The following is a 15,667-nucleotide window of genomic DNA, read 5'->3' on the forward strand; positions in this document are numbered from 1 at the left end:
CCATTTAAGAAGTAATGTCCTGTTTGCAAACATGTAAAAAAAAGAAACAGAAACCCAGCAACTCTCCTTTGTTCTAATCTACTAGACAAATATAACCATAACCTGTCCTCAAATGTCCTCAAATAATAACACAATTATCTCATCTGCAAAAGCTGAAGAGGGTCACAGGGTCAATTGTCCTACATTTGCACCTTAATATGGGAGTTCATGCACCTGCCACTCTCCCTTGAAAGCATGGAGTCAAAAGCTCGAACACGTTAACATTTGATGTTGTTCAACTTTCATCATCAGGGTGAAAAAGCCTCACGTGACAACAGACATTGCCATATTTGTATTTCCCCAGCGTCCAGCAGAAACCTTGCATCTTCAGACTGGTACAAACAAGAGGAACAATTAAATCAAATAAGTTACCAGTTGAATAATGTCAATGCTTTAACATGAATGGTGGCTGCTTAGAATCTTGTGTGACGCAGCAAAGTAGACAGCAGAAAGAAACTCCACGTGAAAGCATATCAGAAGGGCCGACTGAAGAGCGCATGGGACTTGCATCTACAGCCAACAGCACAAACACAACAGACACTCAACCTCTTTATGGCTGCACCTGTTGCGCTCATACAAACAGGCAGACCCCAGACCCAAACGCCTGTGGTGTAGTCGTGCATTACCTTCGGCGGTGCTTCCTCAGACCCTCCAGAGTCCCATGACACAGTGACCTGTCTCCTCATCTCCATCCTGCTCCGTTCCATCTGCTGGAGCTTCTCCTCCTCTAATATAGTGCTGGACACAAGGAAAAAAACACACGACCGTTAACACAAAAAATGTACCGCTATCTTTATTTGTTTCTACTGAAATGTCACCTTATTTAAGAAGATAATCAAGAACACAATGTAACATATGGCCTTTAAACACTGTTTTTATATACAGTGTTATGTGTTATGAAGCTATGTTAGGACACACACACACACACACACACACACACACACACACACACACACACACACACACACACACACACACACACACACACACACACACACACACACACACACACACACACACACACACACACACACACACACACACACACACACACACACACACACACACACTTCTACCTTTATTGATCTCAAACTGTGAAAATTAAATTGTTACAGCAACTAAAAAATCAAAGAAGGAATAAAGAAAATTGATTAAGTAAAAAAAATACAAATTCAATTGAATGAAAAGAGCAACAATGACAACATAGCAATATGCATATATACACGACACACCTTTTGCTCATTCACTTATCTGCACAGGGTTGGTGCCGCGATAAAATGGTGTTAAAAGTCGGACTGCCATTAGAATGAAGGACCTGTGTTAGTGCTGCTCCTCTCACTGAGGGTGTCGCAGTGTGTGACTGAAGGAGACTCGGGCGGGGCTGAGAGGTGTGGTTCATGATTAACGCCTTCCTCTCCCTCATCTCTAAGACAGCGCTTCATGGCCCCTGAACCAGTTTATCGAGTGCCTTACGAACATTTCCCCAGCAGACCACTGGGTAGGAGAGTGCAGAAGCCACCACCGTGTCATTAAATGTTCCTCCGGGTGTCACTTGCTGTACAAAACATCTGTTCTGAAGACATACAAACATGCTCCTACACATCACAGAGGTTTCCTTAACACAGAAGGGTCAAGGAACAAACTGAAGTCATAAGAAAATGTCCTAATGCTCAGTCTCTTACTAGCATTGCAGTTTAGTTAATGCCAATACTATTATACAAGCCAATTAACATTAATACAACATTAAAACAAGTTTAGCCAAAGCCATATGAATCTGCCCGTGTCTACGCTGCAATAGATGGTCAATGGCTGCAATGTCGTGTTGTGAAGTATTTCAACCATCACGGTTTATTCATTCAACCTTTATTTTAACTGGTAATATACATTGAGATAGAGACCTCTTTCACAATATTTAGAGGAAGGATGTTCAGACTAACTGCTGATACATCTGTGTACGGTGTCAGGCAAAACTGTAACAGCAACTAAAGCAGTAACTGTTTGTACAATATTGCTTAAGCTCGAATGAATCACTTGGAGGCTGAGCAACGTCCCACGACCCAAACCCAACATTGTTTAGGTCTCATGCAGCCACACATTGAATTCACTCGCTAAAATTATCCCGACTGACCTGTTCCCTGGGAAAACCGCTGGAAACCAAAGCCAGATTCCCAGAGGAAGAAGCTGCTGCTGAAGAGTTGATGGTTCCACAGAGCAGGAAACTGACTGGTTGAACCGTCCAATACACACAGTCACACACTCCTCTCTACAAGGCTGAGAGCTATTTCTAGTAACCCTCCCGTTCTGTTGTTCCCTGTGTGTGTGTGTGTGTGTGTGTGTGTGTGTGTGTGTGTGTGTGTGTGTGTGTTCTTGCACCTGTCAAAGTCACTCTCCTGTCAGGTCCTTGTCTCCAGCACAGACCATCTTACAGAACATTGAATTATTAGCAATATGAATTACTAATTACAAATAGTATGTATTAAGTTCATTTAAAGTTTGGTTTGGTATAATAATTGACAGTATATTTTAGTTGGTATTTCTGAACCATTTGACTCATTTTTAAATCAGTCATTTCTTTGTTGCATCTTCAAGTCTCCAATTCAAGTCATTGGCCGGTTCCAGTCGTATTGTGTGTCTCATGCTCACACCAATATAAGTTGTCTGGGTGAACACTGTGCACGAACAATAAATCAAATGCATTATTTCTGACTTTATTTTACTTGGCCTTACAGCAATGATTAAACAAACCCTAAAAATCAAATCAAAATGGATATCAGTTCTAAAATTCTATTTATTATCGTTCTTTCAGTTTATCTTATACTTTTCTTTATGTTTTGCGAACTGAAATGTTTTCTTTGGAGCTTGATCAGACCCGTAAACAAATGTCCTCCTGTAAACAGGTATTCTCACTGAGCTCACGGTCTTCTCAGTTGTTTTCTGATCTGCACTGATGATATGAGTTAAACAAATAAAGATGACATTAAAACACACAACGGTTTGCATCAAGTTAACAAAACGGCCGCCGACTGCTTCTTTTCTTCCAGAGAAGTGTTTTCGAAGTATTGGTGCTTTGTAACTCTCTGGCCTTTGTATTGAATGGCTCTTCAACCAGCCGAGTCATTCACCGCCCATGAATACACCTTCCAACCTTGCCTGATAGTGTAACAGTGAATGACATCATGCCGACGACAATAACATCAGCACCTGGCAACTTAAACGCTGACTGTCTCCTCCCCCACCGACACCACCGACACCACCCTGCCACCTGGAATAACAAGGCCCGTTTATATTATTTACTCAGGCTGGACTCACTGCACAATCTTGCACTCCTCAGCCCTGCCCTGCTTTACTTTCACATACTCATCACCTGAGAACGGCCCAGTAGAACTGCTACTGATTGAAACTGAGCAGCACGATTTAGACATCTGTGTTCAAGCGCCATGTTACAACAATGTTATGAACAGAGACCAGATTAATGTTACCGTAGCTATCAGAACATCTGACCTGTAGGTGGATCATCGGATGTGTTGCTGTCCCACAAGGAAACCAACAGCGGGGTCTTTACGAAGGGATCTCTTTGCAGGAGAGGACGGACAATTAGAGCGTCCGATAAACGTTTCAATGTTCAAACATTATATGAATATTGTTTGAAGACACACTGGAAGAAATGTGTGCAAAAGAGGATGGATGGAGGCCAGTCAAATAACCGACTAGTGGTATGTTTAAGAGACGTACACAAATGGCTCCTCCAAAACCGCTTTGGATTGACCCCAAAGGTGCAGTAGCAGCCACTGAAAGCAGCACACATTGTTTCAAAGGAAAATAAAGTATTTATTCTATTTTCAGGTGACAGACATAACAACATTTAAAAAATGTGATGATACAGAAAGGCCTGGACATGAAGACAATACTGTACCTTAAGAACAGGTCAATCCAATAGCACCAGAGTATATCCAGTCAAGCCCTTTTAGTAGAATAATGCGGCCACTAAAACGGTCCTGGGCCAGTGGTCCTCAGCAGGAATACACGACTGAAGGTCAAGACGGATACCCACGAAATATGCCCCGTTGTTGCTGAACAAAACCTCAGGAGACTCCGGGCCTCAGTCCGTGCCCACACATAGACCTCACTATCAGCAGAATATGATCGGAGAATTAGGAGTCTTGATCCGCCAGCTTTGACGATGAAAGTACAGAACTGCGAAAGTTCTGCTCGCCTTTTTCCCTCCCTCTTAAATTCTCTGTCTATTCTCTCTCTCTCTCTCTCTCCGTGTGTTCTTCTGTTCTTTGGAAAGCTGGCAGCTACCCACTGTGTAAACACACACACACATACGTACACACACACACACTCACACTCTTATATTGGTCCAACGTCTAGGAAAACTGTAGTAGTAGCCGAGAGCTGCATATTTGGCAGGAGAGACCTATAATTGATATTATGTTATAAAAGGCGGCCAGACCGAAAGTAGTCAAAATTTAATGACCTTGTATGGCATGACTTTGCCCTAATAATAGCCAGTGACCGCAGTTAACGTGGTCAATATTGACTTGGTTTCCAAGACACTGGATGAGGCACATTACGGGTTCCTCGCTATTTCTTCAAGCCAATATGTCACAGTGAATTAAAATAAATGTTCCTCATTGTCGGATTAGCACTCAAATGCAATTCATGTGTACTTTTCTATTCTTAGTTCTCAGCCCATTATAACATACAACCACAAACACACTGTACATGTTTCACACTGATGAGCAGAGGACACAATGAAAAGGTGAACGAGTTCAAAAAGGAGGAAAAAAAGAGACCAAAACCAGTTTGAAAAGGAGGTAGAGAGAGTGAGGAGGATAATGGGGGGGGGGGGGGGGAGGGGAGAAACTGACATTGAGAACATTGGAAGTGTAATCAAGGTGGAATGTAAGGTATGAGTCATGCTGGTTTTAAGCAAACTCTTAAAACCACAGGAGGTAAATATGCACTCTTAGTTTCCTGTTTCTGTGTGGAGGAGAGAAAGAGGACAAGACGGATAGAGAGAATGTGCACGCTGCAGGAAACAACAGCGGCATCTTGCTGTGCTGCTTGTCTTGATTAACGTGTGTTAAATGTTTCACGCCTCAACAATAACAATATGAATGTAAAGGAGGTATGACACATCTACATTTTGAGTGATAAGAAACATTAGTGATCACCCAAAATGACATCATTATAGAAACATTGTACATTTAACCCTTGTGTTGCCTTAGGGTCATTTTGACCCGAATCAATATTACACCCTCCCCCCGCCTTAGGATTAATTTGACCCCATTCAATGTTTAATGTCGGTGTTCTTTCGGTAGTCAACAAACAAACATAAAGTGCCTCACACAGTCTTAAATACTGTTTTCTGCTGTGATTCCCGGAGCTCTTTCACCAGAGAAGAGCTCATGAACATCAGGGGAACAACTCCAGCGGATTTATTTCCAACGTTTTTAACTTCTGTGGAGTTACTGGACATTTTTGTGAAAGGTGTCCTCACCTTCGCTCACGCGGTGAGACGCCGTCGGAGAGGGAAACGTTCAGGGGCGCTTGTGCGGCTACGGAAACGGGGATCTCGTACAGCGCTGCCGGGCATATTTCTCTCCAATGTCTGCTCACTGTGCAACAAACTGGACGAACTCCAGCTGCTGGTGGGGAGAGACAGAGACTTCTCCTCATCCTCCGTCCTGTGTTTTACGGAATCATGGCTAAGTGGATCGATACCAGATTCTGCGCTCCAGCTGGCTGGCTTCCAGCTGTTCCGGCGGACCGGGACACGGAGCTCTCCGGAAAAACAAAGGGTGGAGGAATCTGCTTCTACCTCAACAACGGCTGGTGCAACGACGTAACGGTGATTCTACAGCACTGTTCGGCGGACCTGGAATCTTTTATCATTCACTGCAAACCCTTCTACTCCCACGTCAGTTCGCTGCATTCATCCTGGCCGGAGTTTACATGCCGCGCAGGAAACGTGCACGAGGCACAGCGGACTGTCGCCGAACAGATACGGTGTGTGGAGCGGACCTACCCGGACTCTTTAGTTATTGTACTCGGGATTTTAACAAAGGAAACCTCAGCCACGAACTTCCTAAATATAGACAGTTAATTAAATGCCCTACTAGAGAAGAGCATTCTGGACCACTGCTACACAACAATCAGCAGGGCCTATCACGCTGTCCCTCGAGCTGCACTGGGAAACTCTGACCACGTCATGGTTCATCTGATTCCCTCATACAGGCAGAGACTAAAGCTCTGCAAACCTGTGGTGAGGAAGTTCAAGAAGTGGACCAGTGAGGCTCTGGAGGATCTGGGCGTGCTTGGACTGTACTGACTGGGATGTCTTCAGGACTGCTACCAACAGCCTGGATGAGTACACAGAGGCTGTAACTTCCTACATCAGCTTCTGTGAGGACAGCTGTATTCCATCCAGCTCCAGGGTGAGTTATAACAACGACAAACCCTGGTTCACAGCGGAGCTCAGGAAGCTAAGACTGCAGAAGGACCAGGCATTCAGGAGTGGGGACAAGGACCTGTACACAGAGTCAAAATACAGGTTTAGCAAGGCGGTGAGAGATGCTAAACGACAGTACTCTGAGAAACTGCAACAGCAGCTCTCAGCAAACGACTCTGCTTCTGTCTGGAGAGGGCTCAGGCAGATCACCAACTACAAGCCCAAATCACCCCACTCCATGAACAATGTGCTTCTGGCAGACGAGCTCAATGAGTTCTACTGCCGCTTTGAAAGACAATGGAGCAGTCCTGAGACAATCCCCACAGCCCCATCAACAAGCCACAGACCATCAGCCCACCCTCCCCAGCCCAGCAGGGGCTCAGACCACTGGAGCACCATCCATCAGCTCAGCGACGACCCTCGTCATCCTGGAGAGAGCGTCAACAGGCTGTTTAAAAGCAGAACCCCCAAAGCAGCGGGCCCGGACTCCGTCTCCCCTCCACCCTGAAGCACTGTGCTGACCAGCTGTCTCCGGTGTTCACCGACATCTTCAACACCTCCTGAAACATGCCACGTTCCAGCCTGCTTCAAGGCCTCCACCATCATCCCGTCCCCAAAAACTCAAGATCACAGGACACAATGACTACAGGCCCGTCGCCCTGACCTCTGCGGTCATGAAGTCCTATGAACGCCTGGTCCTGTCACACCTCAAGTCCATCACCGACCCACTCCTGGACCCCTGCAGTTCGCCTACAGAGCCAACAGGTCTGCAGGCGACACAGTCAACATGGCCCTTCACTACATCCTCCAGCATCTGGACTCCCCAGGAACCTCGCCAGGATCCTGTTTGTGGACTTCAGCTCTGCCTTCAATACAATCATCCGTCCCTGCTGCAGGACAAGCTCTCCCAGCTGCACGTGCCCGACTCCACCTGCAGGTGGATCACAGACTTCCTGACCGACAGGAAGCAGCACGTGAGGCTGGGGAAACACGTCTCAGGCTCCCGGACCACCAGCACAGGTTCCCCAAGGCTGTGTTCTTTCCCTCTGCTGTTCTCCCTGTACACCAACAGCTGCACCTCCAGTCACCAGTCCGTCAAGCTCCTAAAGTTCGCGGATGACACCACCCTCATTGGGCTCATCTCTGGTGGGGCGAGACCGCCTACAGGTGGGAGACTGACCACCTGGTGACCTGGTGCAGCCAGAACAACCTGGAGCTCAACGCTCTAAAGACAGTGGAGATGGTTGTGGATTTCAGGAGGAATGCAGCCCCACCCGCCCTCTCATCCTGTGTGACTCCCCCGTCGACGCTGTGGAGTCCTTCCGCTTCCTGGGCTCCATCATCTCCCAGGACCTCAAGTGGGAGCTGAACATCGGCTCCATCACCAAGAAGGCCCAGCAGAGGATGTTCTTCCTGAGGCAGCTGAGGAAATTCAACCTGCCAGGGAGAATGATGGTACAATTCTACACGGCCATCGTTGAGTCCATCATCTGCTCCTCCATCACCGTCTGGCACCCGGCAGCCACAGCCAAAGACAAGTGCAGGCTGCAGAGCATCATCCGCTCGGCCGAGAGGGTTATCGGTTGCAATCTGCCTTCCCTCCAGGTCCTGTTCACTTCCAGGTCACTGAAGCGGGCCAGAAAGATTGTCGCTGACCTCTCCCACCCTGGACACTCCCTGTTCGAGTCCCTCCCCTCGGGAGGAGGCTGCGTCCATCATGACAAAGACCACCCGCCACACCAAAGTTTTTTCCCGTCGGCAGTCGGGCTCATCAATGGAACCCGGACTGACTGACTGTCACCCCCAGGACTACCACCTCTTCTTCCACCTTCCTCTCTCCTCCTTCTTCCTGCTCCTTCCTCTTCCTCCTCCTCCCTCTTCCTCCCACTCCTCCTCCCTCCTCCTTCTTCTTCCCTCCTGGAGGCCTCCTCCACACACGTCACTTTAACATGCACTTTAACTTGAGGCCTCCTCCACACATGCCACTTTATTTGCATGCACTTTAACTTAAACACACGCCACGCGTAACATACACTTTTAACTAAAACACACCACTTGAAGCACACACCCAAACACTTTCACATTATTTGTTGTCTTTCTGTCATGTTGATTGTTGTTTGTTTGTCATGTCCAAATGTTGCACCTTCCGCCAAAAAAAATTCCTCGTTTGTGTAAACATTCCTGGCAATAAAACTGTTTCTGATTCTGATTCTGATTCTGATTAATTCTAATAATTTTCTGGAGGTTTTAATTGCTGGCGTCAAATTGAACCCAAAGGGTAAAATATGTTAGTAAATATAAAGGTAACAGGAGGGTGAAACATTGAATCGGGTCAAAATGACCCAAAGGCGGGGGGAGGGTGTAATATTGATTCGGGTCAAAATGACCCTAAGGCAACACAAGGGTTAAATAAGCAGCTCAAACTACATTAAAACGTCTTATGTGTGTATGATACACAAAAGTAGATAATAATGATAATGGGGGAACATCTTTGCTGCATGAATCTGTTGTGGTTAATTAGTTATTTTGTTAACATTTTAAAAGCGAAACTGCTCAATGTGTAAAAGAAGCTAACATCTGGAACATGTATGTTTAATAAATAAAAGAGCCTCATGCCTCCCCATGCTAACGTTGGTAGGATTATTCATATCATTATTTTTAATGAATTAAAAAAAAATTGTTGTAAATATCTAAATCCATAAAACACACTGGACTGCCATTTTAGAAAACTCTAAAGAAAACAATAAAAATAGAATTGGAAATAAATAAAAGAGAAAGGTGGCCGTGTACAAATAAGCTTCATCGGCTGTTTCCACCGAGTTTCATTTTGCACTCTTTCACAGCAGCCCACTAAAACTAAAACTCAAGTTATTTAATTGGCACCACTCGTCTTATTATGGTCTATCGTTCCATCAAGCATTACTTCCAAAAAATTGCAGGTTCCACTAGTTGTCAGAAGGAGGGTCTCCGATTCAAGCTCCTACTGTGTCTCTGTCTTGATACACAAAGCACAGCACACGTTCTTATCGAGCATTAAATAAATGGGCGAGTGTCAAATTTACTTAAATCCAACATGTTTTTAGTGCACGATGATCTGGGGAGAGCCGGGGGAGTCATTTAGTCTGTTATCATTATGATCAGCATCAATTATAATCACAAGCTGTAACCCCACTCTGCTTTCAGAAATCATCAAGCGTACCAGATTTATGGAATGTTTTGCGCCTTTCCCTTCACACCTAATGATGAATGACACCCGGCCCCAATGTTTTGGGTATTGAGTTGCCCATCTTGTGAGTGTAACTCTCATTTTATTACATTTGATAAAGAATTTCGAAAATGACAAACTTGTCTTGTCCAATTACAAATATGACACGATATGACTCTTGAATCGGTCGGTCCTTTCCCGTTTAAAGGGGAATACCAGTGATGATATACTTAGGCAACCGTGTATACATTGCGTACAATGTTGTCTTGTCTGTCTCATCTGATCACAACATGCAGGACATTGTCTCTCGATAGATAAGATCTCTCTCTTCGCAAAACTGTCTGCAGGCAAAGACAGTAACAAGGCAGTTATGTATCATTTAGCAAGGAGGCAAGGCGTGACCGAGGTATCTCATTTGATCTATCTCTGTCATCATCACACGTCACACGTCTATGTTACCATGCCAACTATGCTGTCATCAGCCCACACAGGAGGTAAAGTGCAGTCTCTATCTAAACAACTACTATAATAGTAATGTTGGCTCCCAGGTGTATTTACAGAGAGTTGAACTATGTTGATGATCAAATAAGTGGAGAAATGTACTTGGAATCCTATATAATCTGACTAGTATAGATGTGACAACGCCAAACACCCTTAAAGGTTAAAATGACTTACAGTCAAATGGAATCGAGCAAAACAATAAATAACTCAGCCCAAATAGTTCAAGGCTGCAATGTTTATGACACGGCTGCAGAGAAGGTGTGCTCAAAATGTAACTTCATGCAATAGCTGCTGTCATAAAACATCTATGGCATGTATCCTCTCACCACACACGTTCTAGTCAAGAAAGGACTTCCCACTGCGTCCACGTCCATTATTAAAGATGATGTTAAATCAATGGAGCATTTAAAACTGGATTAAATCAGAGCAGATTAAGACATTACAAAGGTCCAGTCGGCCATGTCATTGAACACAAGGAGGCATGTGCAGTAAATATGTCCATCCATCATCGACATGCCGGTCTGTTGTCTGACCAGAAGCAACAGACAAAGGCCCAAATATGTTGCTTGATTTTAAATGTATAATATCTGCTGTAGCTCTTCATACACTCGTCTGGTGGGATTATGAGTACCGAGAGTGACACCTGCTGTTAGGAAGTAATAAGGAAACATACAATCTGGAGAATATGCAGTGGGATTCACATCGAAAGCATGTCCAGATAAAAAAGATAGTTTAACATTCCCACATCGCACTCGGGATAGGAGCGTTGGTGGCTTGTGACCTTGAGCAATACACTGAACCCCAAACTGCGCACACGTCCAGAGACACACAAAGACACTCAATCCACACTGCATTAAATACCTCAGCTGTGTTTTGAGTTCGGTGAAGCGTGGCCTCTTGCTGGGATCATACGACCAACACTTTGTCATCAAGCTGTAGAGAGTAGGAGGACACTGGGGGGGCATCGCCAGTCGCTCCCCATTCTCTATCCTGCCGATGACGTCGTTGTTCTTCACGCCCTGGAAAGGCTTGATACCGAACATTAGGATCTCCCACATACAAACGCCTGGGGACAGAAAAACAGAAAAACCCACTCACTACAAGACCGACGCAGCCACCTGTTGGCTCTTGAATGGTGCAAAAGGCAGACAGTAAAGAGTCAAACAGAATCAGACTTAAAACAAATTTTTTTTAAAGCATCGGGACTAAACAGCCACAGAGATTTAAGAAAGGAAGTAAAAACAAAGACTTGAACTCACCAAACATCCAGACGTCACTGGCTGTGGTAAATCGCCTGAAGTTGATGGATTCTGGAGCCATCCATTTAATAGGCAGTTTACCTTTAGAGGCTGAAAAACAGAAACCAGGACAGCTGTGTTACACTCTAATGATCAGCTCAGTTCACGTCACTCCAATTAATAATAATGGTGCTTTTATTTCATGTGTTATGAGAGACCAAAGACCGTTAAAAGGAAACGGTGAAGAGTGCAATTATGGGAACAATGCACGTGTATAGAGGCGCTATATTTACCTTTATAATACGAGCTATCTTCCATGTATCGAGACAAACCAAAGTCCCCAAGCTTTACACAGTCGACTGTAGACACCAACACGTTCCGTGCGGCAATGTCCCTGAGGAGGGCAAATCTTTTATTTACCTTTTATAAAATGTATTGTGTATCTACATGATTGGACAGTTGACCCCATGAAGTATTTATTTACATCCGTTATGTAGCTTCTGTGAAAGCATCATGATAAGATCACTGGTATAACTCATTCTTTATGAGACATCCACAAAGAATGAATGACAATATTTATAGATAGATAGATAGATAGATATATACTTTATTAATCCCCAAGGGGAAATTTGTCGTCACAGTAGCAGCACCAATAAACTAAACACACAAATTTATTACAAAATATCTATTTTGTAAAGTGGTACATACATAGGTCATTTTAATTTCTCCAGTAGGTGGCAACGCTAGGCTGTGGTTTATGCAACAAATATGGAGACCCTAACGCATACCTGTGCACAAAGCGCTTGCTCTCCAGATATGCCAGTGCCGCGCTGAGCTGGTACGAGTACAAGATGAGAGTGGCCAAGTCTAGACTGTACTTCCTCACCTGGAGGAAGGACCGTAACTATGGAAACAAAACAAAAGACAAACGGACGTGAAAGAAATGCAGAGAGCAATAATAGTTGGTGCAAAATAAGATGAAAGACATCAGGAAAAGTAGGAGAAATAGACAGATATAATGAGTGAGACAAAGAGCAACAGAATGACACATTGAGACGGAGGGGTAGAAAGAGAGGAACAGTGAAGACAAATGCGAGAAATTAACGCAGACATCATCCAAACTAAATATGACGAAGAGCCTGTGGGTGTATTCAACCAAGGCAGGAGGTGACTCCTTGTCTCCTGCTCTGCTGCCTTCATATGTCATGTGGTGCATCTGGAGCTCAGATGGAAAAGAGTGCTCTAAAAAGTGCTTATATGGAAAATCAATTTCACAAACCAAACAAATATATAAAAGTTAAACAAATCGTTTTTCAAACCAAAGTAAATACAATTTATTACCAGGTAAGAAACTCTTGTTCTGACAATTCCGCATTTTGTTGTGTTTCCTGCTTCGCGAAGACACTGTTCACTAAAGTTGACAGTCAACAGAGCTCAGATTGATACAGTAAAACAAAGAGAAGAGAAGAAAAGAATGAAAAACTAAAATGAGCTGAGTTGACTGTGCGACACAGATACTCAAAATAAATTAAAACGCAGCTGTTTCTATAATCTGATGTACAACCAGCCTTGAAAAAGAAAAGATATCCTCATTCTTTCTCCTTTTGTACGACTAGAAAATGAGCCCTAGGTGTACTGTGATTACCTAAATAAGCTTTTTAACTTGTGCACACATCCATGTAAATTAGCAGATTCTGTACATACGGATACAAATGGTTATCAGTGTCATACCTCTCCGAGTGTGCAGAGCTCCATGATGATCCAAACTGGATTATCAGTGATGACACCCATCAGCTTTACAATGTGGGGGTGGTCAAACTGACGCATGGTCACTGCGGAGAAAGATGAGTGGGGGTCTTTTTTTTTCTCTACTAAAAGGCTATTCTGCAAACTCTATAAAGGGAATAACTGTTGAACTTACAGGCTTCTTGGAGAAATTTTTCCCTGACGCTGTCGGATGTTGAATTCTTACACGTCTTCACTGCCACAGACAGGGCTGGGTTCTCCTGCAGGAAACAGATCCAAGTTAGAGGCGTCTATATTAAGCTAATTTAAAAAAAAGCCAATAAAAAAGACACAGAGAACACATGTATCACCTATTGAAATAAAATGAAAGTTGAAAGAATAGAATATATATATATATATATATATACACACTACCGTTCAAAAGTTTGGGGTCACTTAGAAATGTCTTTATTTTTCAAAGAAAAACACTGTTTTTTCAATAAAGATAACATTAATCAAAAATACACACTATACATTGTTAATGTGGTAAATTAATATTCAAGGTGGAAACGTCTGGTTTCTAATGAAATATCTCCATAGGTGTATAGAGGCCCATTTCCATCAACTATCACTCCAGTGTTCTAATGGTACATTGTGTTTGCTAATCGCCTTAGAAGACTAATATCTGATTAGAAAACCCGTGCAATTATGTTAGCACAGCTGAAAACAGTTATGCTGGTGATATAAGCTATACAACTGGCCTTCCTTTGAGCTTGAAGTTTGAGGAACAAAATTAATACTTCAAATATTAATCATTATTTCTAACCTTGTCAATGTCTTGACTATATGTTCTATTCAATTTTCAATTAATTTGATAAATAAAAGTGAGTTTTCATGGAAGACACGAAATTGTCTGGGTGACCCCAAACTTTTGAACGGTAGTGTATATATATATATATATATATATGCAGTAATTGTGATGCAAATTCAATTGATTATTTTTGGTATAGCTTCAAAAGAGACGAGTAAATGTCTGTCACATGTCGACAGACGTGAGCGAATGGTTAAATGCTACAACATGTGCACTCAACCACTTGGTGAATCTTTACTGGATTGTATTAATTAGATTATTCAGATATAACACGTGCGAGGAAGAGGCTCCTGTACATACCGGGCTGATGTAGACTCCTTGGTGGACGTCTCCAAACTGACCCTCGCCTATGCAGCGTCCCAACTCTATACAATCTCGCTGAATCTCATAGTCCCGTGCTATATACACAGAATACACATGGACATTGACACACAGATACACACACACAAACAGAAAAAGACCTCCACGTCAGTGCCCACAAATACACGTCATAGTCAGCCTTGCATTTACCAAGCTTGGCAGAGTACTTTGCAGTGTGCAGAGTGTTTAAATCTGCTTTTCTTAAAGGATGATAAATGTAAAACTGATTGTGTCATTTATCAACTCTTGAAACACATTTTTTCAGTTAAATCATACAAATGAGGCACAGTTACCATTTAAGAGGAGACATAGCTCTGGAAACTATTATTATGTAAATATTATGTAGTGCCTTCATTGATATTCAAATTGCATTATACTGAATTTCCAGATAAATAATCCCCATTCCTACTCTGACAAGCTTATTTCTCCAGCAATCAGCACAGCTCAACGTCAACAGCATGCAACAACAGCGCCAGTAAAACACAACCAGACATGCCATGTAACAGACAAACAACAGCCAGTAACACTCAATGTATATATGAATTAAATAAACATGAATGTCCACATTAAATCAAATGTATTATGGATAAAGTCAGGTGAATTGTATCGCAGTGAAATGTAATTCAAAGCTCACCGGCTGATTTAGGACCAGCTGTACAATTATTTTGTGCTAAAATAATTTGAATTTGTAATATGTTATTAAAGTCAGTCAAATTCATTCAGGACTTACTGTCCAGTGAGGCTACTACACACGTTTTATTTTAAAATAAGAATCATACGGCCTGTGAGCCGCAGGCTGCTGAGAGGCTGGTGGTTTGCCGACACTGTTGACCTGACTTTGTCCATGTAATGAGCAAAAGAATATAGCATTCTCTTTAATACTGTTGTGAAATGTCCCTTAGAGACAACTAAGCTGTGCAATAAAATTCCAGTCATGGGAAAGAGACTAAAAGAAGTTTCAACATAGAGTAACAAAAATGTCCAGTTGGCCATAATGAATGCCTCTAAATGTCGCTCATGCAACCTGATCTGAGAGAAGTCGATCATTATGGTTAAACAATGGGACGACCCTGTTTGTTTGTGGTTTTGGTTTTAAAATGTATCTAATTAAACCCGTCGCTCTTCCTGCACGTTCTGCTCCAGGACAACGTTGTAAAAAGGAAAATGCTCCGAGTCAACTTGCCTGGTTAAACGGCGTATAAAATGTTTTTGAACTGTTGACTTGTCGTTGTTATCCCTGAACAGTAAATGTGCTTCAGCAACTTGCATTA

The 15,667-nt window shown here is 43.1% G+C and overlaps 1 protein-coding gene across 14 annotated transcripts in view; it reads right to left on the reverse strand.

The window, feature by feature from the left end:
- Positions 1–15,667, reverse strand: part of LOC130188028 (focal adhesion kinase 1-like) — a 67,413-nt gene that overhangs the window by 15,746 nt on the left and 36,000 nt on the right. For all 14 annotated transcript variants that reach the window (XM_056406081.1, XM_056406089.1, XM_056406086.1 and 11 more), the window contains 8 exons: positions 14,337–14,434; positions 13,362–13,446; positions 13,172–13,272; positions 12,229–12,344; positions 11,734–11,834; positions 11,462–11,551; positions 11,064–11,268; positions 666–777 (listed from right to left, as the gene is read on the reverse strand). In XM_056406081.1, the coding sequence (XP_056262056.1) occupies positions 666–777; positions 11,064–11,268; positions 11,462–11,551; positions 11,734–11,834; positions 12,229–12,344; positions 13,172–13,272; positions 13,362–13,446; positions 14,337–14,434 (908 nt within the window). The remainder of the gene's footprint in view (positions 1–665; positions 778–11,063; positions 11,269–11,461; positions 11,552–11,733; positions 11,835–12,228; positions 12,345–13,171; positions 13,273–13,361; positions 13,447–14,336; positions 14,435–15,667) is intronic.

Source organism: Pseudoliparis swirei, chromosome 22, assembly GCF_029220125.1.
Source record: "Pseudoliparis swirei isolate HS2019 ecotype Mariana Trench chromosome 22, NWPU_hadal_v1, whole genome shotgun sequence".
In the NCBI taxonomy this organism is placed as follows: domain Eukaryota; kingdom Metazoa; phylum Chordata; class Actinopteri; order Perciformes; family Liparidae; genus Pseudoliparis; species Pseudoliparis swirei.